The 25,722-nt window shown below is 48.8% G+C and overlaps 1 protein-coding gene across 2 annotated transcripts in view; it reads right to left on the bottom strand.

Annotated features, from left to right (window-relative positions):
* The window catches only part of LOC138492047 (melanin-concentrating hormone receptor 1-like), a 370,693-nt gene that overhangs the window by 91,511 nt on the left and 253,460 nt on the right, over positions 1–25,722 (bottom strand). For both annotated transcript variants that reach the window (XM_069618973.1, XM_069618974.1), the window contains exon 3: positions 5,328–5,870. In XM_069618973.1, the coding sequence (XP_069475074.1) occupies positions 5,328–5,870 (543 nt within the window). The remainder of the gene's footprint in view (positions 1–5,327; positions 5,871–25,722) is intronic.

The raw sequence follows: 25,722 nt of genomic DNA, 5'->3' as shown, positions 1-25,722 counted from the left end.
ACAGTGTGGGAGAGAATATTACAGTTGGCCCCTGGCGGTGGTGTCTCTGAGCAGAGAAGCGGATCCAGATCCGGAGTGGACCTTCACCCCTAGCAGTTAACTGTCAGAAGGCATGAGGAGGTGGCCTTGGCACTGAAGCACAATGCCTGGTGAGTGGTAATGTGTGGGACTGTGAGGCTGAGTCCTTTCAAGAGTTTGTGGCAAAAGAAGGAGAAGAAAAGAACAGTGTGCTCTTCTTGCCGGGATGCATTTTGGCATGAGCAGGACCAGGTACACAGCAAGATAGGCACTGAAGCTGGTGTTGCCACGGATCATGGTGGATAATAAGGGGGACCGGTGAGCCTATGGCGGCCTCTAATCTGGGACCGGCTAGACTGGGGGGGCCTCTCATGGGGGATTCATTCGCTGCAAGAATGTTGCTGTGAGAAAAGTAATGCGAGTGGGGCTCCTATTGCAATATCTAAGGGGGCCGTCGTGTAGACCAGGGCCATCTTGCCACGAAGGATGACATTGTGAACATTTTGCAGGAAATTAAAGCGGTTAGAGGAGATTTCCAGTTCTCAGTAGCTGAACTGTGAGGCAAGGCGGAGTTCCTTGAAAAGAAAATGGAAGGCCTCGAGAATAATCATGTAAATGTGGACATGATAGTAATGGGGTATGACGCCCGAATACTGGAACTAGAATTGATGGAGGCAGACTTCATTTAGAAAGTGGATGACCTGGAGAACAGGGAAAGAAGGAACAATTTAAGGATTGTAGGCCTGAAGGAGCAGACAGGGGAAATGTTGAGAAAAAGGTTAAGGACACTGGGAATGCACTGTTTAGGGAGGAGGGAGGAGAGGTGGTGATCATTGATAGAGCCCACAGAGTAGGCCCAGGTGGCAATAGGCGGCCAAGGCTAATGGTGGTGCAGTTCCACCAATACAGTGAAAAGGCAGAGGTCCTGGCCAACGTGAAAATGCTGAAGGAAGTATGTTATGGTGTAGATCATAGAGGAATTTATCAAGACCTATCTAGATTCACACTCTGGACTAATGGGGAGACAACGCTCACCAAGTGGGCCAACACCAAGAAAAAAAGTGACAGGCAGCAGGAAGTTCATTAGATTAGGGACACCATTCCCTGGGAAGAGACCATGAATGCAAAGAAGGATTTAAAGTGTTCAGAAGTGTTGTAGGGGTATGGAGGGGGTGGAGGGGTAGGTTCAGTGTGAATTTTGAGTCATCTGAGAGACAGAGGTGGAGAATGCTCTGTATTTTGGTGGGGGGGGGGTAGAGTCTAGTGGCCTATCTGCATGCACATCTCATTTTCCTTGTGTTGGTGGAAATAGGTTGAGGATGGGAGATGGGGAAGAATGGACGATGGGGACTTGATGTGGAAAAAAGTGGTGTTTTTATTGCTAAGGGGAAACACAAGGATGCCACTACATATGCAAGGCACAGCAGCCAAGGGTTTGAGCAGAATCAGAGTTGTGGGGGCTGACGTAATTGCTAGGAGGGGCTGGAGGGCAACTGAAGGTGGGATCCCAAAATGTGAATGGTCTGAATTCTCTGACCAAGAGTACCTTAGTGGCAAGGGTATTCCGGAGGATGTGGTTGGATAACCTAATGTTGCAGGAAGCCGGGTTTAAAGCAGGGTAGGAATGAAAAATCCTGAGCGTGCAGGTGGGGCAGACGTTTTGGGCACCTAAGAAAGGTGGAGTGGGGATTCTTCTTCATAAGAATCTGAAGCTTCAAGGTCTACAGATAACCGGAGCTATGGAGGGCCAGATTCACTGAGTGCAGGTTTTACTAGGTGGAGGTAGGACCTCAATTATATCTATCTACTACCTCAACCAGGGTCAACAGGCCTTCTGTAAAAAGGCCTTAGATCATATGCCGGGTATCGAGGGGTACTTGTTATCATATGAGGGGACTTTAATATGTGGGAGGACTTGGCAATGGATAGACTCTCCCTCGTGGAAGTGAGGCAAAACATAGTGCAACATGATGGGGAGGGTTTGAAGTGGATCCTTGACACACAGGGTTTAATTGGACTTTTGGAGACATTTGAATCAGGAGACAATGGGATTCACCTTCTCACCCATGCATAATACGTATATGAGGATTGGCTACTTACTCATGGAAAAAGGGATATGGTGGTCGTGAAGGTGTCTGTGTGGTGGGAATCAATAAATGGGACTCCATATGGAGATTCAATGATACCCGCTGAAGAGACCAGGTATTCGCAGAGGAACTAGAGGACGAAATAACGGATTTCTTTAAAATAAATGATACTGGGGAAGTGGATCTTTGCACGGTATGGAATGCAGTGAGGCAACTTGCAGAGGTTTGCTGATAAGGTAGGGGGCTTATAAGAAGCGGTAGGAAGTTTTCTGGAGGATAAGCTCTGTGGGGATATACGAGGGCTTGAGGCCAAGGTGCAGGATGTTGGCAATGGCATGGATGAGACTGCTCAAAATTAAGCAGAAGAGGCAGGAGCTAAAAGTCATTAGGGGTTGGGGATATGATTAGGAAACTATGGTTTCTGAACTAAAAACATTACAAAAACTGGATAAGACAGACTCCTTACTAGCACTAGACTTAGAGCACAGAGGGTGGAACACTGGGTGGATGAGATTAGAGGTACCTCCAGAGAACCCCACTGTATTCCTGGCGACATTCGGGTGAGCTTTGCTCAGTTCTATGAAGATTTATATAGAAGGGAAGGAGACATTGCTACCCAGGAGATTATAGACTATTTAGATAGCATTGTGCTGCGGGTCCTGATGCAGGAGGAGGCTATGATATTGGAATCCCCCATTCTGGTGGAAGAGGTTACGGAGGCCAAAAGTAGAATGCCCTCGGCGAAAGCACCTGAGGAGGACGGATTCACAATAGGGTTTTATAAAAGGTATACTGCAACATTATTGCATCATTTAGTTACATTATTTAATTATTTAATTATAATCTTGACCCTCCTCTTTCTGGCAGGTGCTAATATCAGTAATACTTAAGGAATTAAAGGGCCTAACTTAACAAATTGCGCTTCGTACAGGCCTATTTCGCTCCTGAACGTGGATGTGAACATTTTGACTAGAACAGTGGCCATTGCTGGTGCATTTGGATCAAGTGGGTTTATTCCAATGCAGCAACTGGTGGACACGTTGAGAAACATTTTTATTCTGATGGAGTTGGTGAGACGGGAAGGGGATGACCCAATTCTGTTAGCGCTCAAAGTTGAGAAAGCTTTCAATAAGGTGGACTAGAGGTTCCTTTACGAAGTTCTGGTGAAATGTTGCATTGGAGGCAAAATCCTTAACGGGACAAGGCATGGTACGCAGATCTAAGAGTATGGGTCATGGTGAATGGAAGGGTGTCTTCCCTGGATGTCCGCTGTCTTCGTTGCTATTTACTCTGTTGATAAAATCCTTGGCGGAAAGGGTGAGGAAAGAGGAACAGATGATCGAATAACGGTGGGTGAAAGAGAATACAAACTGGGAGTTCCAGCCCTATCATGGCTAGGTAGGTTGAACGCATTGAAAATGAATCTTCTACCACAAATCCTCCATTTGTTCCTGATGCTACCAGTCAGAGTCCTGCAACAGATGCTGCAGGAGATGAAGGGATGGACGATGCACTTCCTATGGCAAGGGAAGAAGAGGAGAATAGCATATAATACTCTCATTCTGCTCAAAGTATTGGGAGGGGTGGGACTTCCAGATTTAGAGAGCTATTATAGAGTAGCGCAGATGCGGGCAATGGTGCCACATCTGCAGAACGATATTGATAAGCAATGGGTTTACTTGGAGAACTATTGGTTGAGACCAGTGATAGTCGGTGAGTGGCTATGGGTGCCACATAGGGACATTCCAAGAAGAATTAGGGAACATGGAATCCTGGGTTTGATCTGGGGGAAATAGGGAGAAATTAGGGGGATCACATATTGGCTGTCACCTTTGAGCCACTAAAACGACTTTCCGGACCCAGCAAGGTTACAAGGAAGGTCCTAGGCAGGTCTGGCATGGGTAGGGCAATTATGGGAGGGAGGTAGGTTTATAAACGTAGCTCGCCCAACATTGGGGAAACTGCTGGCTTTCAGCTATTTGCAACTGAAGGGGTTGCTTACGGCAGGCAAGTGGAAAGCTGAAATACAGAGGGCGCTTACACCTACGGAAAAAAAACCTTAAACATGCACCACAGCATGACAGGACTTATATCGAACCTGTACTCTGCCTTGGTTGGAACGAAAGCGGTGGAGCCAAGGCGACTGAAGGATAAGTGAATGAAGGATCTGGGGATGGAACTTGAGGCGGGACTGTGGGCACAGTTGTGTTCTAGGGCTTAGTAAACTTTGGTGACATGCCAGTATAAACTGCATGGCATTAAGTTGCTAAATAGGTGGTATTACTATTCTGTGAGGCTATCCCGAATGTTTCCTGCGGTGAGTCGTTTGTGAGTTCAGAGGATGCTAGTTGCTATGCTGGTGTTGTTTGGGCTGGAGGATGCAGAAAATGGATGGGAGACCCTTTCTCACATGGTTCATTTCCCATTGCTGGCCGCTAGGGTTCATTTGGCAAAAGCATGGAAAAGGGCGACCGTGCCGAGTGAAAGGGAACAGGCCTTTAAAGCAAAGGAGATTTCCGGGATGGAGAATATTACGGCCATGTTACACGACATTCAGCCATCGGGAGAATTTGAATGGTTGTCCTTCATACGGAAATATGGATCCAGGACGGGAGATATCCCCCAGGGGGAATTGGGCACCCCATCACGTGAAGTGGAAGATGGTTGCCATAACCGCTTCTTACTCCCCGACCCCGTCATGAGGGTGGGATAAGTGTTGGGCTGTGGAGTCAGTCGCAGGGTTCTGGCCCTGTGGGAGTTATGCTTGCTTATGAATTCATGACCGTTGGTCAGGTACAGCTGCCGGCACCAGGGGAGAGGAGACGGGTATTAAACACACGGTCAAAATGTTTACAGGTTATTAAAATTGTATTGTACGTTCCTTTTTTTGTTTGGAGAAAACTCAATAACAACTGAATTCAAAAAAGTTGTAATGCATGTATGTTAACTGTGGAAGTATATATTCTGTTATTTAAATATATATACATTGGTTTTAAGCCATCAAAAGCATTTGATAAATGTGTGCAAAAGTAACTTGTGAAGTGCAGAGCAGCGTGGAACAGAAATCTGCTTGTCTAAATGTGATTGGTGCCATATGCCATCCTCCTCTGCCTAACCCTTGATCCTCCTCATCCATCACATCGCCACAATGTCCCTCACACACTAGCTGTCCTTCAGGAGAGCTGTTCCCTGTCCACACCCTATTTTCTGAAAGACACTCACCTCGAGTGTGAGATCCTCTCCCGGAAGAACTCTGTGCAGAAGATGACGAGGATAGGGCTGACGCAGCTGTGGGCGTAGCTCAGGCAGATGGTGACTTGGTTGAGATAGAAGGAAGTCCTGGTTGGTGCAGCGCTCAGGTTCACCAGCTGCACCACATGGAAGGGTGTCCAACAGATGAGGAAGGCAGCGATGATCGTCAGTGCCATGCGCGTCACCTTCTTACTGCGAGCCGAGCGCTTCTTCTGCACTTTGCGCATAACCCGGAAGAGGTGGTGCAAGGTGAGAGAGTAGAGTACCGTGATGATGAGGACAGGCACGATGAAGGCCAAGATGGACTGGTAGAGTGTGTACCAATACAGGCTGCTGGGGCCTGGTAGGTCGATCAGGCATATCTCCGTTTGGTTATCCCGCTGGACTCGGGCATACAGCATTGCTGGTGTGGTGAGGCAGAGGCTGCAAGCCCACACTGCCCCGTTGATGAGTGCTGTGCAGTGCATGGTGCGCTTCTGCCCCACTGTGGCTGAGTAAACTACGGCCACATACCTGAGGGTGAAAGAAAGTGAAAGAATGAGACTCAGACGAGAAGTGATGGCGCGAGTGAGGTCTTACAAGAAATGGGATCATTCACAGAGATTAAAAAGGGGGCAGAGAAAAGTCATGTAAGAAACAGAGAGAGGGCCAGGAATAAGGAGATGGGTGGTTGAACGGACAGGCTTATTTAGAAAACTTTCTTATTTTTTTAAAACATTGGGCCTCATTCCGAGTACGGCGCTAACCAATGGTGCTATTAACGCCTTGGTTGACGCCGTACCCGGACCGGCAGCGCCTTGGTGGATGGCGGAATTACCGCCCCATTCCAAGGTTGGCGGGGCGGTAATTCCCCATTCACCAAGGCTCTTCCCCATTCCCAAATGAGCCCCCATAGGGCTCAATGGGAATGGGGAAGATGCAAATAACGGTGACCGTTCATTACGGTCACCGTTATTGGCTTGGAGGCCCCTTTGCGCCCTCGACTTTAACACCTGCTCAAAGCAGGCGTTAAGGGCGAGGGCGCAAAGGGAACTCGGAGTATGGCGGTAAGGGATCACCGCCACCGGTCTCGTTACCGTTGGCCGCTATCCCTTACCGCCATACTCGGAATGAGGCCCATTGTTTATTGATGGTCATGTCGGTGTTCACACAGTACATGGATATTTTCCATCATGCAATGTGGTTACATCAGTATACATATATACATGAATTAGGTAATCGTGGTGTAGAGGCTGGGGAGAAGTCATCGTCAGATAGCATGTCACATAAATAACTTCTAAATCGAACCCATTCATCTTTGGGACGATTTGTTACTGGCCTAGATAGTACAAATTGCTCTTCACATTTGTTGAACCCTCAGAGGAAATCGTTCGTTTGGGGAGCATACAGGCCTTCCAGCATTTCAGTATGCAACGCTTAGCTACAGCACACGCAACATTCAATAGTCTTCTAGTGGTTTCGGCCACTTTACTAATGCCTGCAAATAGATATTTCAGGGGAGGCAGGGAAGCCGGGATCTGTGTTATTCGCTCAAGTGTCTCCGCAACATTGCTCCATAACACAGCGATCAGCGGGCATGCCCAATGCATATGAAAAGCGTTCGTGTGTGGATCCCCACATTTCAAACATTCCCCCGAACAGTTCTCTGTAAACTTGGCCCTCTTGATGGGGGTGTAGGGGGGTTGATTTAGTATTTTGAACTGGATCAAGCGTAGGCCAGCGTTCAGCTAAACTGTTTTTGTCAATTGGCAACATTTACGCCATTGTTCTTCACCCAATGTCATACCCAGGTCTGATCACCATGTTGTTTTAATAGTGTTCAGGGATTTGGAATGTGTTTGTATCAGACCATACAATTTGGAGAACCCCGTCCCTACCCCATCTCTGGATGTTATAGCAGGAATACACTGATGTGCAATAGGTTCTTCTGGAAACGTCGGCCATCCGCACCAATTGCGGCCCTCATGCGGTGATATTGGAACGGTTTTAGCTACCCTCCCCCAATGGTATTTACAAAATCGCCAAGGCTCACATATTTGCGCTCCGGGAACATGTCCCACATCTTCAATTGTTTATCTGGGTCCCATGTTCTCTGTAAGACTTCAGTGAATGTGGGGGAGATTCCAGGGAAGCGCCAGAGCGGGGGTCACAGGGTATTTCAACGTTTATCCTCCTATATATCATCGACCATGCATGGACCATAAATCTTACAGGGTCAAATTTACATGAGTCTTTATGGTGAACACTAAACATTACAGACCTGAGATCAGTGGGGGATGCTGCATACTTTCAATAGGGATATGTGTGGTGGTTTCTTCTTGATCGTACCAGTGTTTTTGGCAAATTGAGCTTCTGTCGTTAAATAATAGAGCTCAAAGTCTGGTCCACTAGCTTGTCCCATTTCATCCTCGTGGCAACCTTGCTCCACACAAAAGAGGTAGTCAGAGATTGCAGTCTAGTAAAACATACTCTACCAGGCCATAGAGAACTTTATAAGACACCCACTGCAACATTGTGAACTTTCTGCTGTTATTGTTAACTCTTTTCTGCCTCTTTATACAAATTGTATTCATGCACCCACTTGGTGCCTGTTGAGGGCGCAACTAAAGATCCTGAAAAATAACCTGAAGGAGCTGAGGAAGGCACTGTGGAGGACAGATTATGGAGCATGAACCAGGGTCCAAAGCTGGATGTTAAGTTAAATCCCTACCCAAATCACAACAGGCTCCTGATTTTGTCATGGTTTGTAGGGAACAAGGTGGAGCAATCTGAACAATAAAGCACTATCTGTTTTACCCCAATTGGAACTGACTGTTCATTTAGATTTCCTTAGTTACCCTAGACCATCTAGTGAGCACCCATCTTTGATACAGGACCCTTATGCCCTAGGAGGCAAAAAGGATGCAAGGCAGGAAGCAACAGCAGGGGGCTCACTGAGCATGCGCTAAACGACACTGGGCCTCATTACGAGGTGGCACCAGTGCCGGTAATCCCTTACCGCCCTACTACGAGTTTCCTTTGCGTGTCCTCCCTTAACGCCTGGTTTTTCCAGGCGTTAAGGACGGGACCCGCAAAGGGACTCTGGAGCAAATTGCGGTACCGTTATTAGCGCCTTCCCCATTCCCATTGAGCCCTATGGGGGCTCAAATGGGAATGGGGAATGGCCCTGGTGAATGGGGAATTACCAGTCCGGCCAACCTTGGAATGGACCCGTAATTGCTCCATTCTCCAGGGCGGAGTCGGAACGAGTTTGGAGGCAGCCATGGCGCTAATAGCGCCATGGCTACCTCCAACCTCATAATGAGGCCCATTGTATTCTAGGCCAAGGAAAACCACTGTGAACCCCCAGGAATGTGTTGAAAGTGTGTGGGCAGGTGAGGGGGCAGCGCAATACAAGAGTTAGGAATATCCCCATACCAATCACTGAGCAGTCGGTCTCTTACTTCACCCCTTTTCTCATTCTCCTCAATTTGGGGAAATGTTGCGGGCGGGATTACGTGGAACTTGGTGGCCTTACAGGGTTTTGAGTGCGGCACACTTCTGGCATCAGCGACTATCCCAGACTGTGGGGTTCTCTAGGCTTATAAGTACCAAAGATGTGGTGGTAATGGAATTACTACCGTTTTATTTTTACTGTGCCTTCACACTTGTAATGAAGTCCTATGTCTAAGAGGTACCTTCAAGAACAGGATTGGTTGGTCATTCTATTTGTATTACCAATTTTAATGTTTCGTCTTTTCTGCAGTTCGTTTCTGTTTGGAGTTTGCCAAGAGAGCGCCTTGTAAATCACTTAATAAATTGAATTTACAGTGAAGGAGACTGTTTTATCCCTTGACAGACCTATAGAATGCATACAGTGCCATAGGTTGCTGTCACTATGCTTGGTCATTTTGGTGCACATAGTTTTGCCTCCCTGCTCAGGTGCTAAAGTGATATAGCCTGTAGCATGGAGAATATATCAGGGTTTCAATTGTGCTCCAAAACGTATCGGCCACTTTTTAGCACTATAGGGATAACCATTATTTTTACCTAATGTAATGGTACTCAGTTTAACAACCGAAGGATGATTATGGGCTGAGTCAACCTGGCCGTGTCAAAAGACGAGAAAATGCTGCTATTGGTTATCTCAAATACTATTGTAGCACAGTGGTTACCAGATATCAACCTATGGGTTTGGCTCAAACCAAATCACAATCTAGACAGGTATTTTGTGTCAAAAGAACCACCACAACACAGCTTGCCAAAACAGAAAATTATTATTGTTCTACAACAGAAAACAATGATATGATATGGCATTTATAACGCGCATATACACACGTGTTTCAAGGCGCGATGAGGCAAGGGAGGGGAACAGAGGGAAGACAGAGACAACGATCTTAATAGGCGGGGTGACATTGAGATTGCGCAAGTGCAATGGAGGGGTGAAGGGGAAAGGTGCGAGGGGCAAGGGGGAGGGGAATGCAGTACATAGGATAACAGTAAATAAACAGAAACAATAAATAGGAACAATAAATAAAACGCGGCCTGCTGGTGGCAGGTGCAAGGGTAAGTGCAGGCATCAGGTGTCAAGTGCTGGTTGGGTGCTGTAGGGATACAGAAACAGCCCCAAGTGCAAGGGTTGCCAGGGGTGCAGTGCAAGTGTGCAACTGGCAGGGAGGGGACCTGGGTCCGAGATCACAGGGTAGCCAGGTGGCCAGTGCAGTTTAAGCCAGGAGTTCAGCAGGGGAGAGGTGGAGAGAAAGCAGAGGCAAAGAGGAAGGTCTTGAGGTGCTTCCGGAACCAGAGATGGTGCTCCTCAATTTTCAGAGAGGCAGGGAGGCTGTTCCAGAGGGCGGCCTTAGCCGAAGAAAGAGATCTACCTTCAACTCGTTGCTTGGAGAAGCGACTGACCTTGTGGGAGTTGGAGGCGGATGAGCAAAGAGCTTGAGAAGGATGATATTTAGTAAGAGAGAGTTGAAGGTATTGAGGCCCCAGAAGGCCTTGCGGACTATGCAGAGGGTTTTGAACTTAATCCTCGCAGCCACTGGGAGCCAGTGGAGTGATTTCAGTCCTGGAGAGATATGATCCCTGGACTTGAGGCCAAGGACAAGTCTCGCAGTCTTGTTCTGGATGAGTTGCAGAGGGCAGAGAGTAGAGGTTGGAAGATTTAGAAAGGGGCTGTTGCAGTAGTCCAGCCTAGAGAGAACCAGAGCTCTGGAGACAGTAAGCTTCTGGAGGAAGGAGAGGAAAGGAAGAATACCTCTGAGGAGGTGCAGCTGGTAGTGCAACTTCTTAGAGACGTCAGAGATGTGAGGAGAGAAGAGGACTGTGGAGTCGAAGATGACCCCTAGGTTTTTAGCCTCACAGGTGAGAGCAGGAAAGGAGCCAAGAGAGGCCAGCCAGAGAGAGACAGGAAAGGAGGCAGTGGGTGTGGCAATGAGGTGAATCTCTGTGTTAGTGGCATTAAGGCAGAGATCATTGGCAGCACACCACTCCTGGATAGCAGATAAACAGTCTGAGATGAGCGAAGGAGAGGAGGTGGCTGAAGGGAGCCGAAAAAGGAAAGTTGGGGCAGAGAGCGGCAATGCGGTGGGCAAGAAGTGCCAGGTATTGGTTGAACAGCCAGGCAGAGAGGTTAGACCCCTGGGAACACCAAAGGTAGAGATAGAGATAGAGGAGAGGAAGGACCCAAGCTGGACCTGGGAGGGTTGATCAGAGAGGAAAGAAGTCAGCCAAGCCAGGGCCTGATCAGTGATACCCAGGTTATCACAGAGACAGTTGAGCAGGATGGCATGTTTGACCGTGTCAAAGGCAGAAGAGAGATCAAGTAAGATGAGGACACAGGGGGCGTTGGAATCAATGTTGGAGAGCAGGTCTTCACAGATGTTCAGGAGAGCAGTTTCCATGCTTCTGGCAGCTCTGAAGCCAGACTGATGGTCATGGAGACAACCAACAGATTCAGTGTGGAGATTACGCTGGGAGATAGCCACCTTTTCCAGGGGTTTTCCCAGGAAAGGAGTGATGGATATTGGGCGATAGTTAGCCGGGCAGGACGGGTCGGCAGAGGGTTTCTTGAGAAGCGGGTGCACAAGGGAGTGCTTCAGGGGGGAAGGGAAGACTCCAGTGGCGAAGGGGTGGTTTAAGAAGTCAGCCAGGGCAGGAGCCACGGTGTCAATGTGGTCCTTGATGGTTTTAGAGGAACAGGGGTCAACCTGTTTTGACGAGACTTTCATAGATCGGACTTGTCTGGGAACCTCACCTGGGAGAACAGGGGAAAGGCAGAGAAGGAGGGAGGCGAGGTGGCCAAAGAAAGGCCAGAGGAAGAGCAGGGAGTAGAGGGAGGAGAGAGAGGACAGGATGTCCTGAGTTTTAGAGATGAAATGAGAAGCCAGAACCATACAGAGGGCCTGGGAGGGGATAGGAGAGGTAGAAACTGCAGCAGGATTGGCCAGTTCCTTGCAGATTTGAAAGAGTTCGGCTGAGTTGTTAGATGCCATAGTGATGCGGGCTTGGATGTGAGCTCTCTTCTTGATGCAGACAGAGAGCCGGTATTGCCTTTGGAGCAGGCGACAAGCCTGTTTGTCAGAGGATGTACCGGAAGCCCGCCGTTTCCTCTCAGCCACCCTGCATTTGCCTTTAAGGGTGACGAGGTCTGAGCCATACCAGAAGTTACACTTGGCTTTGGGCCTCAAGCGGATGCTCATGACAGGGGTAAAAACATCAAGAGTATCAGAGATAGCAGAGTGGAGCATGGAAAGGGCTGTGTCAGGGTGTGAGTCAGCCAAAGGGGGAGGGTGGGTTAAAAAGTGGTGGCAAAAGCTTCAACTGACACACGCTTCATGGGTCGGATAACCGAGAAGGTGGGTGGCAGTGCTGGAGGTGGCTTGGCCTGCGGGGTAGAGAAGGTGAGCTGGGAGGAAAGTAGAAAATGATCACTCCAGGAGAGAGGAGTGGTGAGAGAGATAGAAAGGTGAAGGTCTGAAGAGATCAGAACATCCAGAGTGTGCCCTGCAGAGTAAGTTGGGCCAGAGGGGAGAATAGAGAGTGAGAGTGAGAGAGAGTCACAGAGGGCGCAAAAGAGTCCAGAGGAAGGACAGGAGGCATCCAGGTGGATGTTAAAGTGTCCAAGAAGGAGGAGTTGAGTGGTCGAGACCAGGAGGGAAGAGGAGAGGTCCGCCCACTCAGAGAGGAAGAAGGGGATCTGACCAGGTGGCCGATAGATGGCAGACACAGTAAGGGAATGGCTAGGAGAGAGATAGAGAGCCTGCAGACGAGGTATTCGAAAGAGGAGTAGGCCTGCGTAGGAATGACAGAGGCAGGAATCCACTCATGGCTACACCCTTTCTGGAACGCTTGGACCTGGTCATGGAGAGGATCTTGTAGCCATCAGGGAGGAGAGTGTCAAAGCTTGTGACAGAGCTGGCCATGAACCATGTCTCGGTGAGTCCAAGGACATCGAGGTCAAGTTCATCCAGGAGACGGCAGATGTCAGAGGAGTGTTTGACAGCTGATCGAGAGTTAAGATTGGCAATATGGAGAAGGTTGCCGTCCTCGAAAGACTTCCGGGCAGGGGTACAAATCAGAGGTACACCCTGCGGAGGTGTAGAAGAAGCCCAAGGGTGGGCAGAGGAAGGAGGAGAGGGCAAGGTAGCCAAGGAGACAGCAGGGGAGGCACAGACGCTGAGGAGGGAATAGAGGGGACAGCAGGAGAATAAAGAAAATTGATGAGGCGCGGGAAGCATCTATCAAAGAGGAGAAGATTGGCCTGGGGGCCTTGGACCAACACGGTACCAATTAGGTAAACATTTATGATGACCTTAGAGGAGTCGAAGGAGGCCAGGAGGGCCTCCCACCGGGTGCCACCATTGATGGGAGAAGAAGAGAGAGGAGAAAGCGCAGAGATCATATGAGGAGTCCATAGGTCCAGTGAGGGAACGACAAAGAGGATGTCGGTGAGGGTTCGCCTAGAGGAGGCACTGGTATAGGTGTCAGCGATAGGGAGGCCTGGGTTGGAGACCAGGATGTCCTTTTTAAACTTCTTCCTACCAGATTTAGTGAGGAGAGCAGGATAGTCGATAGATGCTCTCTCGTGCTCTCTGTCTCTCCTGTCTTTCTCCAGTGGACCCAATGGGGAATGGGGATTTACCACCTTACCACTACTCATGATCCGGCGCAAATTGTGCCGGACCGAGTATCAGTAACGCAAATTGCGTTGGGCAGTATCCCGGCGTAATTAGCGCTGGGGTACAGACAAACTCCTGATGAGACTCACATTGTGGTAATGAGATAGTATATTGCAGTACATAATTACATTCTTCATGTCTGTTTCACCTCCTACAGAGGAGCTCGACCTAATAGTCAGGCCCCAGTATTATGCTCCATCCCTTGTTGATAATTGTTTTCTCCTCAGTGGAGCCGTGATCCCTGAATGTCTTTTAAATGTTGCAGGGTGGGTTATGGGGTTTATTTAAATTTTATTTTATTGGAGTTTTCGTTTAACACTAGCCCTACACAGAGGGTTTTGGTCGACCTTACAAGGTTCAAAGGTTAAACGTTGGGAATTGATACTGAAGTTACTCAATATTTTCAGGATAAGATAGGAAGATTAGGATAGACAAGTGCTAGCAGGGTAGGTGGAGGGGCAGGGTTATGTGTGAGGGAACATGTATGTTTTGAGGCTCATTTTGAAAGTGGTGATGGAGAATGCAGTGTGGATGTGAAGAGGTAGGGTGTTCAAGGCTCTGGTGCTCACTGAGTGAATTATTGTTTTTGTGTGCATGTTAGTTTGCAGATTGGAATGTGTAGGAGATGCTGGCTTGCTTGTTTTGTGTTTGTGTGGGTGATGGGTCTGAGTTTGTCATGAATGTAAGATGGGGTTTTGTGTTGGATGGCTTTGAAAATAATGCTGAGTACTTTGAAGGCAATTCTCTGGGATATGGGGAGACAGTGGAGCTGGGCAGGAGCAGAGGTGATGTGTAAATGTTTGGGTAGGTGGAGAATGAGTCTGGCTGCTGCGTTTTGTATGACTTACAGAGGGGTTAGAATGCTGTTGGGAAGTCCAGTGAGGAGAGCATTGCCATAGTCCAACTTGGAGAAAAGCAGTACTTGAACTGCATTGCGGAAGTCGTCAAGAGGAAGGATTTGCCTGATCTATGACAGGAGGTGTAGTTGTAGATTGCATGTTTTGGTGACAGCAGTTATGTGGTGAGTGAAGGACAGTTTGTGGTCGATGGTGAAGCCAGGTGTGGAGAGGATTATGTGTGAGTTGCTGTGGCAATTCCCTTGATCCAGGGTGAGTTGGGGTTTGTGACTTGGGGGCAGATGAGGAAGTATTCTGTTTTGGAAGGGTTGAGCTTGAGGAAGTGGGTGACCATCCAAGTGATGATGGTGGAGAGACAGCTTTTGAGAGTGTGGAGCTGTGAGGGGGATGAGATATATCTGCATGTTTTCTGCATATTGGTGGACATAGATGTGTTTGTTAAGGTTCTGTCCAAGGGATTCTGCATATAGATTGGAAATAAGGAGGAGCCTTGCTGGATGCCATATTTGACTGGGGTGGGAACGGATCAAAAAGGGGGCATGGAGGCAAAGTGTGTCCTGTCAGTAAAGAAGGAAGTGACCACTGGAGGACGGTGCCTTAGAGTTTCATCCTGTTGGCTAGAATGTCGAGTGGAATGATGTGGTTGATGGTGTCAAATGCTGCAGAGAGGTTGAGGAGTGCGAATAGTGCTGTGCGTCATTTGTCAGTGATATTGTGGAGGTCATCGAGGATGTGAAGTGTAGTGGCCTCTGTGCTGTGTCCAGGTCGAAACCCGGATTCAATGGGCTTCATTACAAGTACAGCGGTAGCCTTGCCAGTAAAACCGACAGGCTGCCGCCGAACTTGCAGTTTTTTCCGGCACCTGCCAATGGGGAAATACAGGGCCATTACAGCCCTGGCAGCCCCTGTATTTCGTCATTGCCAGGCGCTGGAATGCATTACTCCCTATTCCCATTGAGCCCTATAGGGCCCAATGGTAATTGGGCCCTATAGGGCTCAATGAGAATGGGGAGGCCGGATGTACCGGCACCATTCGTGAATGGTGCCGGTGCATCTGACATGGTCTGCTCGTGGATGCCGTTCCGCCCGCCAGGTCAGATCTGGCAGGCGAAAAGGCACACACAATGCAGACCTCGTAGTTTGCCGGTCCGAAAACAACGGTACCGGCAATCTTACCGGTAACTTTGTTACCGGACCAGCAAACCTATAATGAGGCCCAAAGTGTCTGTGCATGCTTTTGTGGTGATATCTTTGTTCCCTGGGCTTCCAGTTGTCTGCTTTTGGTACTTTCCCCTACACACAAAGATAAGAAACCACCAATTTCAACTCATCCTGATTGGGTTATCATTTTTACTCATGAGGTGTTTTTCACAGTATGGGGATAGTTACCCAAGGGGAAGAGGCACCATTTGCAGGGATTCCTGTGCATGCGGGCAAGACGGTGCAAGCAGTTGATTTGCCAGAGACGTGAAATTACTTCCATAAGGGAGCATTAGCGGGTTGGGCTGCTGCTTTACATGCCACTGCAGGGCTAGAGGAAAGCCCCCATTTTTTCGCTGATGCCACAACCCTGGAGTATGGGGTGAATCAATCTGGCAGTGGCCAGCGCAGGCTGATAGGATCTGTGTTATTGGTTGCATTAACAGTTTAAAACAAAGCTGCCTCTTCTCCTAAATGCAGGCATTTTGTTCTGTCAGATTTGGACGTGCCTACCCAAGGAGTAGGATTCTGAGCCTGAAAAGAATGCCTGGCAGGGTAAGTTTATGTCATTTATTAATTAAGCAATAATTCCTCTTTGGCAGGGCCTTTGCTGAGCCAAGTTACAAGTATGAGTCAAGCGAGGGCTTTAACGTTAGCACCCGGGGCATTACCTGCCCTGGTAAAGCACCTCCCCCCGAGAGTGGTTTATTGCTATTAGTGCCCCTGCACATTTTATCAGGATGCTAATAGTTTTTTTCAAGTTAAGAAATTGCGTGTTTGCCATTTTCTCAACTTGAAAAAAACTACAATGCAAGATGGCCACCATGGATTGGGGAGAAGGGAACTACACGTAGTTCTTTCTCCATTTTCATGATAGTCATTGCCACAGCTGATTTGCGTCAGGGACACTGAGTGCTCCTGGTACCAGTATGGGACAAAGGAGCACAAGGCAAGTGGTGAGGGGCTGAGGATGTGGAAATTGGGGTTGGGGCTGGGGGGAAGAAGGGGGGAAGGAGTGCAGGGGTTGTACTCACCTGATTCCTGGCAGGGAAGATGGCAGCCACCAGCTTTCGAGGAGGCTCGGAGCAGGGGTTTTACTATGATGTAATACCCCCTGTTCTGAGCCTCCTAATTGGCTGAGATCCCGCCAATTTCCCTATTGCCCTATGGGCCAGACTGAGTCTGGCTCACTGAAACTGCCATACAGGTGTTGACATCGAGAAATCGCAACATTACCAACACAAGCCAGGAATCAGCGGCACAAGCAAGAGCAATCTGGTCTTGAGGCCCACACAGAGATTATCCACTGCCAAAATGAAATGCTGATAGGAGAGTATGGTACGCTGTGATGGTTTTCCACAGCCCGGCAATCTAAGGGGTGCAGCAGTGTTGGATCCGTCAATGACAGAGCTGCAGGGGGTGCTCACTAAATGCTCTGGCCTTAAGGTCACCTGCAGATCTTGATCAGTGCTCTCCTCTTTTGATTCCTGGGGCAAAGATAATGGGGAAATCCCTCCTTTTTTGACTCAGCCCCCATGATTAACCCATGTGAGGGTATGTCTGGACTCCAAGAGACTTTAGGTAAACCTATATTCTGCCCAGATTTTCTAGCTTATCCTAATTATAGGGAATTGGGATCAGTCCAGTCAGGGTTCTTTGATGATATAATGGACTTGGCAGCTAAAGACAAAATGAAGGTGGAATACCATATGGCTTCTCTTCCTGTGAAGTCCTCCATCATCCCATCTCCTGAAGCCAAGGTAGCCACTTATTTCACCAAGTGTGGGCGTGATGTTAGTAAGTGTATTGACTTGGCTTGGCAAACATTTCAGGATTTACTATTACATATTTCAGGTTCTTTGATTAAACACATTTGATCTGGCACCAGAGGCTTTTTTAGACCTACAGGAAATTAGTAATTGAGCTGAAATGGCACTTTGCTTTGGGAGATTCCAACACGTCTATGGTTCACGAATGGTACAAGGGCATTTAGCCTAATATTAGCCCTAAATAATGGGGGTTTAACAAAGTCTCATTCGGCAGAAGATATAGAACCTCTCCTCTTTGGCACAGAGTTGGTAAAGTTAGTGAGCTTTTTCCACGCCCTCTGCTGAGGGGTTTGAAGAGATCTACCTGGAGTCGAAGACATAGTGCCCATCAGGTTACACCAAAACTCTCTCACTGGGTAACGTAGCAGAAGTCAGATTTCACGATTAGGAGAAGATGGGCTGGTACCAGAGCCCAATTAATCCCAGACACATACACAAGACACCACCCACAATATACTGTGCTACATATATATAGGACCTCTGGTGACTGGAAACAGCAGGCACAGACTTTGGGCCTCATTAGGAATTTGGAGGTAGCCATGCCGTTCTTACCGGCATGGCTACCCCCAAACCGGGTACCGGGTCCCAAAAATAGGGAATTATCGGGGCATGACAACTTTAGCGGGCCCGGTAATTCCCATTCTCGGGACCCGGGCCCGGTACATCCCCATTCCTATTTGAGCCCCCATAGGGCTCAATGGGAATGGCGAGGATGCTAACAATGGACACGTTAATGACGGGTCCGTTGTTAGCATCCTGGTTTGCTTGCGGGTGGCGGTATGCACGTCTGGTCCTGACGTGCATTCCGCCACCCGCGAGGAAACCCGTAATGTGGCGGCCCGGAATGAACGGTGCCGGTACCTTACAGCACTGTTCATTTCGCAGCCGCCAACCTCCTAATGAGGCCCTATGTCTTCTTGCCCGCTGTTCCAGCCACCTGATTGGCTGAGCGCCCTTCCCCAGGTGCAAATGTAGTTAACGCCTCAGCAAGGGGGCGGGGGGCGTATATGGCCAGTAACGGCCCGCCAGCCCGAGCTTAGGCAGGCCTGAGCGAAGCAAATGATAGCTACATTCTACTCTACCACAAAAGCCCCAGAATTCCACAGGACATTGTGCAAAGACAATAAAGGACAGAAATAGGATGGGAGAGGGGGTAAAAAAACAGGAAGAATATATATAACAAACAAAATCACAAAATCTCTGTATGTCTAGTGGTCTATTGGATGTGATCATGATCATTCTACTTTGCATGTGGCACCCCCCCTCAGTATATACTTTGTAACATCACTGCAGGACCAGCGTTCTCCACCTTTTGGGTATGACCATGCTCTTCCATTTACCACTAGCTGGGGAGAATGGAAGCTTGACATCCCCAAAGGCACTTGTCTGGTTTCCCTGACTAATACCTGTCTCAAAACAAAGCTCTTTAGCTTGTCTTCTGAGTCATGATATAACTTGTAAAACATTTGTTTCATCCTTGCATGTTGCAGACAGTCCTCCCGAGACTGCTTTGTTCTTCATGTTTTCTGCCCCAAACAACTACCAATAGACCTATCCACCCCACCCCCAGTCTCTCTCCCCCACCCATTCACCCATTCACCCAGCCCATCCCCACTCTCTCTACTCCCACGCCACCCCTCTCTCTCTTTCTACACCCAACCCCTCTCTACCCCTGACGCTGCACCCTACCAATCTCTACCCACACCCTCCCATCCTACCCCCACTCGCTCTACTCCCAGCCTACCCCAACTCTCTCTACACCCACCCACCATACCCCCACTCTCTCTACCCCACCCTTCCCTCACTCGATCTACATTCCGACCCTCTCTCTACTCCCAGCCACCTACCAAACGCACACTCTCACTACCAGCACCCACCCAACCTCCATGCTCTCTACCCCCACCACCCACCATACCCCCACTCTGTCTACCCCCCACCCACCATACTCCCACTCGTCCTACCCCCACCACCGACCCCACCCCACTCTCTTCCCCCATCCACCCACCTTCCCCCACTCTCTCTACCTACACCCACCCACCCTAACTCCACTCTCTCTACCCCCACCCACCCACCCTACCTCCCCACTCCTACAAACAACCCGCCCGACCTCCACTCTCTCTAACACCGCCACTCTCTCTACCCCCACCACCCACCCTACCCCCACTCTGTCTACCCCCCACCCACCATACTCCTACTCGTCCTACCCCCACCACCGACCCCACCCCACTCTCTTCCCCCAGCCACCCACCTTCCCCCACTCTCTCTACCTACACCCACCCACCCTAACTCCACTCTCTCTACCCCCACCCACCCACCCAACCTCCCCACTCTCTACCCCCACCCACCCACCCAACCTCCCCACTCTCTACAAACAACCCGCCCGACCTCCACTCTCTCTAGCCCACCCACCCACCCGACCTCCACTCTCACTACAAACCTACCCACCCACCCGACCTCCACTCTCTCTACCCCCCACCCACCCTACCTCCACTCTCTCTACAAACACCCACCCACCCAACCTCCACTCTCTCTAGCCCACCCACCCACCCTACCTCCACTCTCTCTACAAACACCCAGCCACCCAACCTCCACTCTCTCTAGCCCACCCACCCACCCTTCCTCCACTCTCTCTACCCCACCCACCCACCCTTCCTCCACTCTCTCTACCCCACCCACCCACCCTTCCTCCACTCTCTCTACCCCACCCACCCACCCTACCTCCCCTCTCTCTACCCCACCCACCCACCCTACCTCCCCTCTCTCTACCCCACCCACCCACCCTACCTCCCCTCTCTCTACCCCACCCACCCACCCTACCTCCCCTCTCTCTACCCTACCCACCCACCCTACCTCCACTCTCTCTACCACCAACTCTCTACATTCATCAAGAGGGGGCATAACTTCCAAGGCATTGTAGCCTGGGGCTGTGTGGGTGCTTCGCGATTAGTGTTAAATGGCTTTCAAGTATGCATAATATGAAGCCTCTGTGCATTGCCATTGTATGCTGATTATTCATAGTAATTTAGGAATACGAGTCGGTAATCTATGTATGGCAGGCACTTCAAGGTTCCACCTCCGGACTATGCCATTTCTCTTGGAGTGGCAGGACCAGTCCACGTTGGCCAAACATTCTTTTGATACTGGAGGAAAGGTGTTTTTGCTTACCAAGTGGGTGTGGTCAAGTTTAGTTTGCCTTTCCTGTTTGTCTAGCGTGGCATTGGGGTGAAGTGTGTTGTTTGCAGTGGAAGAGAAGGCAATCAGAAGACCAGGGAGCACAGATGTAGGGCTTACTGGACAATCGTTGGTCTGGATACTATGGACACAAGGGTGGAACTATGGAAGCAGTAATTTTCCATTTTGTAATCTTACGACTGTTCGTAAAATAAACAGAAAAAAGTCATGCATAAATGTTCACCTTTATAGAATCTGGACTACCAATCATGATTTAGCAGGAATCATCAACATTCAGAGCATCCTGTCAGAGGCCTCCCTCAGCGCCTTCTGCAAAACCATGAAAACCATCCTCTTCACATAAGATGCGTCGCATCACTTGAATACCTATCATATGTCCCACTGCATAAGCTGTAATGTAATGACTAATTGTGAAATGTGAAATGTGAAATGTAATGACTAATTGTACCAGTCAGAATATTAGTACTATGCCTTGTAGTATTCATGTGCCACTGAATGCTACTATTCCTGTGCCCTTGTAACTAAGCTCTTGCAAGTAACAGCGCCTCAATGCCCTTGGGCTGCTTGCGCGCTATATAAATATAAATAAATAAATGAAAAAATTAATATTTCGTTTTAACTTGTGTATGCAGACACCCTTTACTACAAATCCTATGGAAACATCCAGAAACACCAGGACAAGTGTCAGATCACTCCTTTCACAGGAGTCTTTGATACAAAGAAGTGGCACTGTGGCCTGCATGTGCTGCTGAGGTTTCCGTCTCATTGTACCGCTGACTTGTCTTTCACTGTTAGTGGTCAGATGTTTCTTGACCAACTTACAGTAGTTCTTCGATCGTTCCTCTCGCTTTGGTCTCAAACTACATCCGGCCATAAATGATTGGGGCCTGCCAAACCCATGACCTCCTCCTACACTGTGGACGATCGGATTCAACGGATCTCGCAACGTCAATCTCTGTTTTTTACAGCCAGCACATGAGCTGTCTCAGGTGCTTAGCCCTGCGAATCCCTGGCCACACTCTTCACTTTGTAGGTCTCACCATGGTGGGCACTCAGGAGGCCAAGGACTTGGTTTTGAAGAAGCTGAAGGAGATCAGTAAAGCCTCAGGTGGGTACTCTGTTGTTCTTCCTCACAGCCCCGCCCCCATCAAGAGAATGGGTACTTCACACAAGCAGGGACTGTCTCTCTGAGCCACGCTCTATTTTGTATTTTTTTTTTTTATTTATTTAATTGCATTTGATTTAGTCAAATCTTTACAATAAAAAACGATTACAAAATTCAATACTATGGGGGTTATTATGAGGTTGTCGGTCCGGAAACAATGGTACCGGTAAGCTTGCCGGTACCGTTGTTTCCGGACCGGGAAAAACTATGGGCCTCATTACACGGATGGCGGTGGACCAAGGTGCTATTAGCACCTTAGTCCATGCCGGTAAAATACCGGCACCGCCTTGGTGGAAAGGGGAATTACCGCCCTATTCCAAGGTTGGTGGGGCGGTAATTCCCCCTTCCCCCATTGCCCTTCCCCATTCTCATTTTTGCCCAATAGGGCATAATGGGAATGGGGAAGGTGCTAATTACGGTACCGCAAATTGCGGTACCGTAATTAGCTCCCTGGTCCCTTTGCGGGTTGGTTTTTTAACGCCTGCAAAAAGCAGGCGTTAAATTCCCCAACCCGCAAAGGGACCTCGTAGTAAGGGTGGTAAGGTTTTACTGGTACCGGTAAAATACCGGTACCGGTAAACCCTTACCGCCGACCCTGTAATGAGGCCCTATGAGTTCTGCGAGCAGGTGGAAAGGCCCCCGCTCGCAGACCTTGACGGATGCACCGCCACTGTTGCACACAGTGCTGGTGCATCCGTCCTCCCCATTCCCATTGAGTCCAATGGGACTCGAATGGGAATGGGGATTTTCTTTTACCGGCGCTCTGCCATATGGACCGTCGGGCCGTAATGCCCCGGTAAGTCACCATTGCCGGGCACCGGAAAGAATTGACTCCGGCGGCAGCCATGCCTTTTTTACCAGCACGACGGCCGTCAGATTTATAATGAGGCCCAATGAGTCCAAAAAAATTACATATTTTTAAAAACTTCACAACAACAAGAGGTAATGCACATGATTGCCCTTCTAACATTTTACTCCATACAATTCCCGTCTCTTCAACAGCCAGATCTCTAACAAATTTCCCAAAATATAAAATCTGTAAACTTAAAAGGGCAGGGCAGAACAATAATACACGATACAAGTTCTCCCTAGTACACAGATCATTACAAAATCTACAATGTGCAAATTCCATACTGATACATATTATCTCGTTTGTCTGGAGTACATTAAAACAAAACCTCATGAAGCAGTCCCTCCACCGCCGTTCCGGACATTTTTTCAAATAAGGTTCCAAGACAACTAACCTCTTGCGACACAGCTCCAAATAGCCATACGGAGAAAGCTTCATGAGAGATTCTTGGGTATCTATCCAATCGAACAATTGGACAACAGATTTCAATGTTTGTATTTGTATATGTTTATTGGATAGTAAAGTGCTTTGATAAGAAGCACTGCACATGGGATAACATTATAGGCAGGAGTATCTTTATTGCTGGATGATTTAGATAAGGCTACATACTCTTGCTTACGAAATTGGAACCTAGGCTCCAAACCACCATCAAATTCCTCCTCTGCCACCAGCCCAACCACTCCAACTCCCACGGATACAGACAATCCTTTTCTCCTTGCTCCGCTCATCAAACCTAACACCAAATTCTTACTTCTTAGTGTTTTGGCTGTGCGGTGGAACTGATGAAAGAAGTGCCCTTTACAAGGGTCCTGCACCTGGGGCGGCAGAAAGCACAGAGGAGGTGCAGATTCCACCCCTGGATCTCCTCTGCCCCTATCTCTGGGGCACCGGCGTGGTTGTTGATTGCTCGAGGGTGCTTGACTTCTTCAACGGTTGTCATAGGAGGTGCAGGGCCAAACTCCTCTATTCCTGCTAGTGAAGGCCAAGGGGTGCTGCACTGCCAGACTCCTGGACTTGACAGTGGCCTTAGATTTCTGGAACCTCTGTAAGTAGTTATTGGCTTTAGCCCCAGAGAGGTTATGCCCATCAAAATGCATATCTAGGTGATTTACCTGGACATCCTGTGTGAACCCCAAGGACCTCATCCAAGAGTGCCACCTCTCCATTGTGCACATAGCCATCACCCAGCCCACACAATAAGCTGTGTCCAGCACTGACTGCAATATTTGATGGGATGCCTCTCTGTTATTTTGAACCAGGACCTCAAAGCCCTCTCTCACCTCCCAGATTAGGAGTGTTTTGCTATCTCAGACACTGCTGTCCAAAGGACAAAAGAAAACGTAGCCAGGGCACAGGAGGCATTTCTCACAGCCCTCTCCGCCACTCTACAAGAGATGAGTTTCACTCAAGCAGTCGGCTCCTCCACACACGTCAAATGCCAGACCCTTGACTGGATCATGCACCTGAACCTGCCCATCACGATTACCACCATTGACCCCGTCCCCTGGACAGACCACTCCCTAATCCAATTCCTAATACCACTGGAGTCCTCAACTGCGTGCAAAGGCACCATTCACCTCTCCATTACCTCTATACACATTCACAAACTAATTTCAGAGTTGCTCGAACCCACCATCTCCTCCCACCTCGCTACACTGCCTGACGGCAACGATGTTGAAACCATTCTTGCTGCCTACAACTCTTTGCTTCTACACACACTTGACCTCCACGCTCCTCTCAAAACTAAACTCCAAAAAATCTACCAATCACAACTGGTTCACTGAAGAACTAATCACCCTACGCAAACACAAACCTTTGGAGCAAGAACCTCTCCATTGCTCACAAGAAGCCTTCCTATCTGTGGCTAAAACTTACAAAGCTGCCATCATAGTGACACAATCCTGCATTTACAACACCAGAATTAAAGAAGCCAGTTCCAACACTAAGAAGCTCTTTAAAATCTTCTAAGAACTCGAATCTCCAGCACCCCCCATTGCTAGCTTCCGAAGTACTACTGTCCAATCAGCACTGACTAATAAAACTACCATGCTGATAAACGAAACCATCCTGAAGAAAACACTGCTATCTGCTAAAGATGTGTCTCCTATCTTCCCTGAAGAACCCCCATCACCACGCCTACTTTCCACTTCACCCAAGTCTCTTCTCATGATATCCTCTCTACCATCCAAACCTAAAACCATCCCACTGCAAGGGTGACCTCTGCCCCTCCCATATCATCAAAATGTGCGCTTAGCCTTTGGCTCCCATCATCTCCAAATTCAAAAATGCCTCCTTTGACACAAGTTCTGTCCCCCTAGCCATTGAGGAAGCATGGGTCACCCCCCTACTCAAGGAACTCTCCCTTGGCCCTACCCTCCCTACCAACTACTGCCCCATCACCACGGTACCCTACCTCCTCAAAATACTAGACTGCAGTGCATACATGCAACTTCAAACTCACCTGGTAAACCACAGCCTCCATGGCTCTCGCAAATCTGGCTTAAGACCTAGGCACAGTACCAAGGCCGCCCTCCTAGACCTTAAGATCCAGCTTGATGGTAATTGATGGTAATTGCTACACTGGAGAACTCGCCATTCTCCTCCTGCTTGAACTCTCTGCTGCCTTTGATCTGGTCGACCATGACATTCTGTGCCAGCACCTCATCACAAAATGTAATTCCTCCAACAAAGAAGCTGCAAGTTGGATCAAATCCTTTCTCAGTGAGCGCTCATCTATGGTCTCCACCAGCTTAGGAGCCGCTGACCCCATCCCATGCCTTGCGGTGTTCCTCAAGGGTCATGCATTTCACCCACTTTGTACAATATGTACTGAGAGAAACCTCAGGGCGTCCTCATTTCCTTTTCCCCAACATCCTCTGTTAAGGTGGACAGAGAAAGGCCATCGCTTTTGGATCCCAACCCTGGGGGTGGAAATGCGAGGGAGGATCACCTGGGTGGAGAAGACTTGGGGAAAAGAGAAAGGATGTCCTTAGGTGAAACCTGGTATCCCCCATTCCCGTTTCACAATGAACCTTCAGTCCCAGAAGCCTTTATAGGTTATTGTCAAACCTTCCCATTTCCTTCCTTTAGGACAAGGAAGAGATCAACTA

Source organism: Ambystoma mexicanum, chromosome 10 (assembly GCF_040938575.1).
Source record: "Ambystoma mexicanum isolate Mex_15411 chromosome 10, UKY_AmexF1_1, whole genome shotgun sequence".
Lineage (NCBI taxonomy): Eukaryota > Metazoa > Chordata > Amphibia > Caudata > Ambystomatidae > Ambystoma > Ambystoma mexicanum.
The sequence above is the reverse complement of the archived record's forward strand: the minus strand, read 5'-3'. Positions and strand labels throughout refer to the sequence as shown.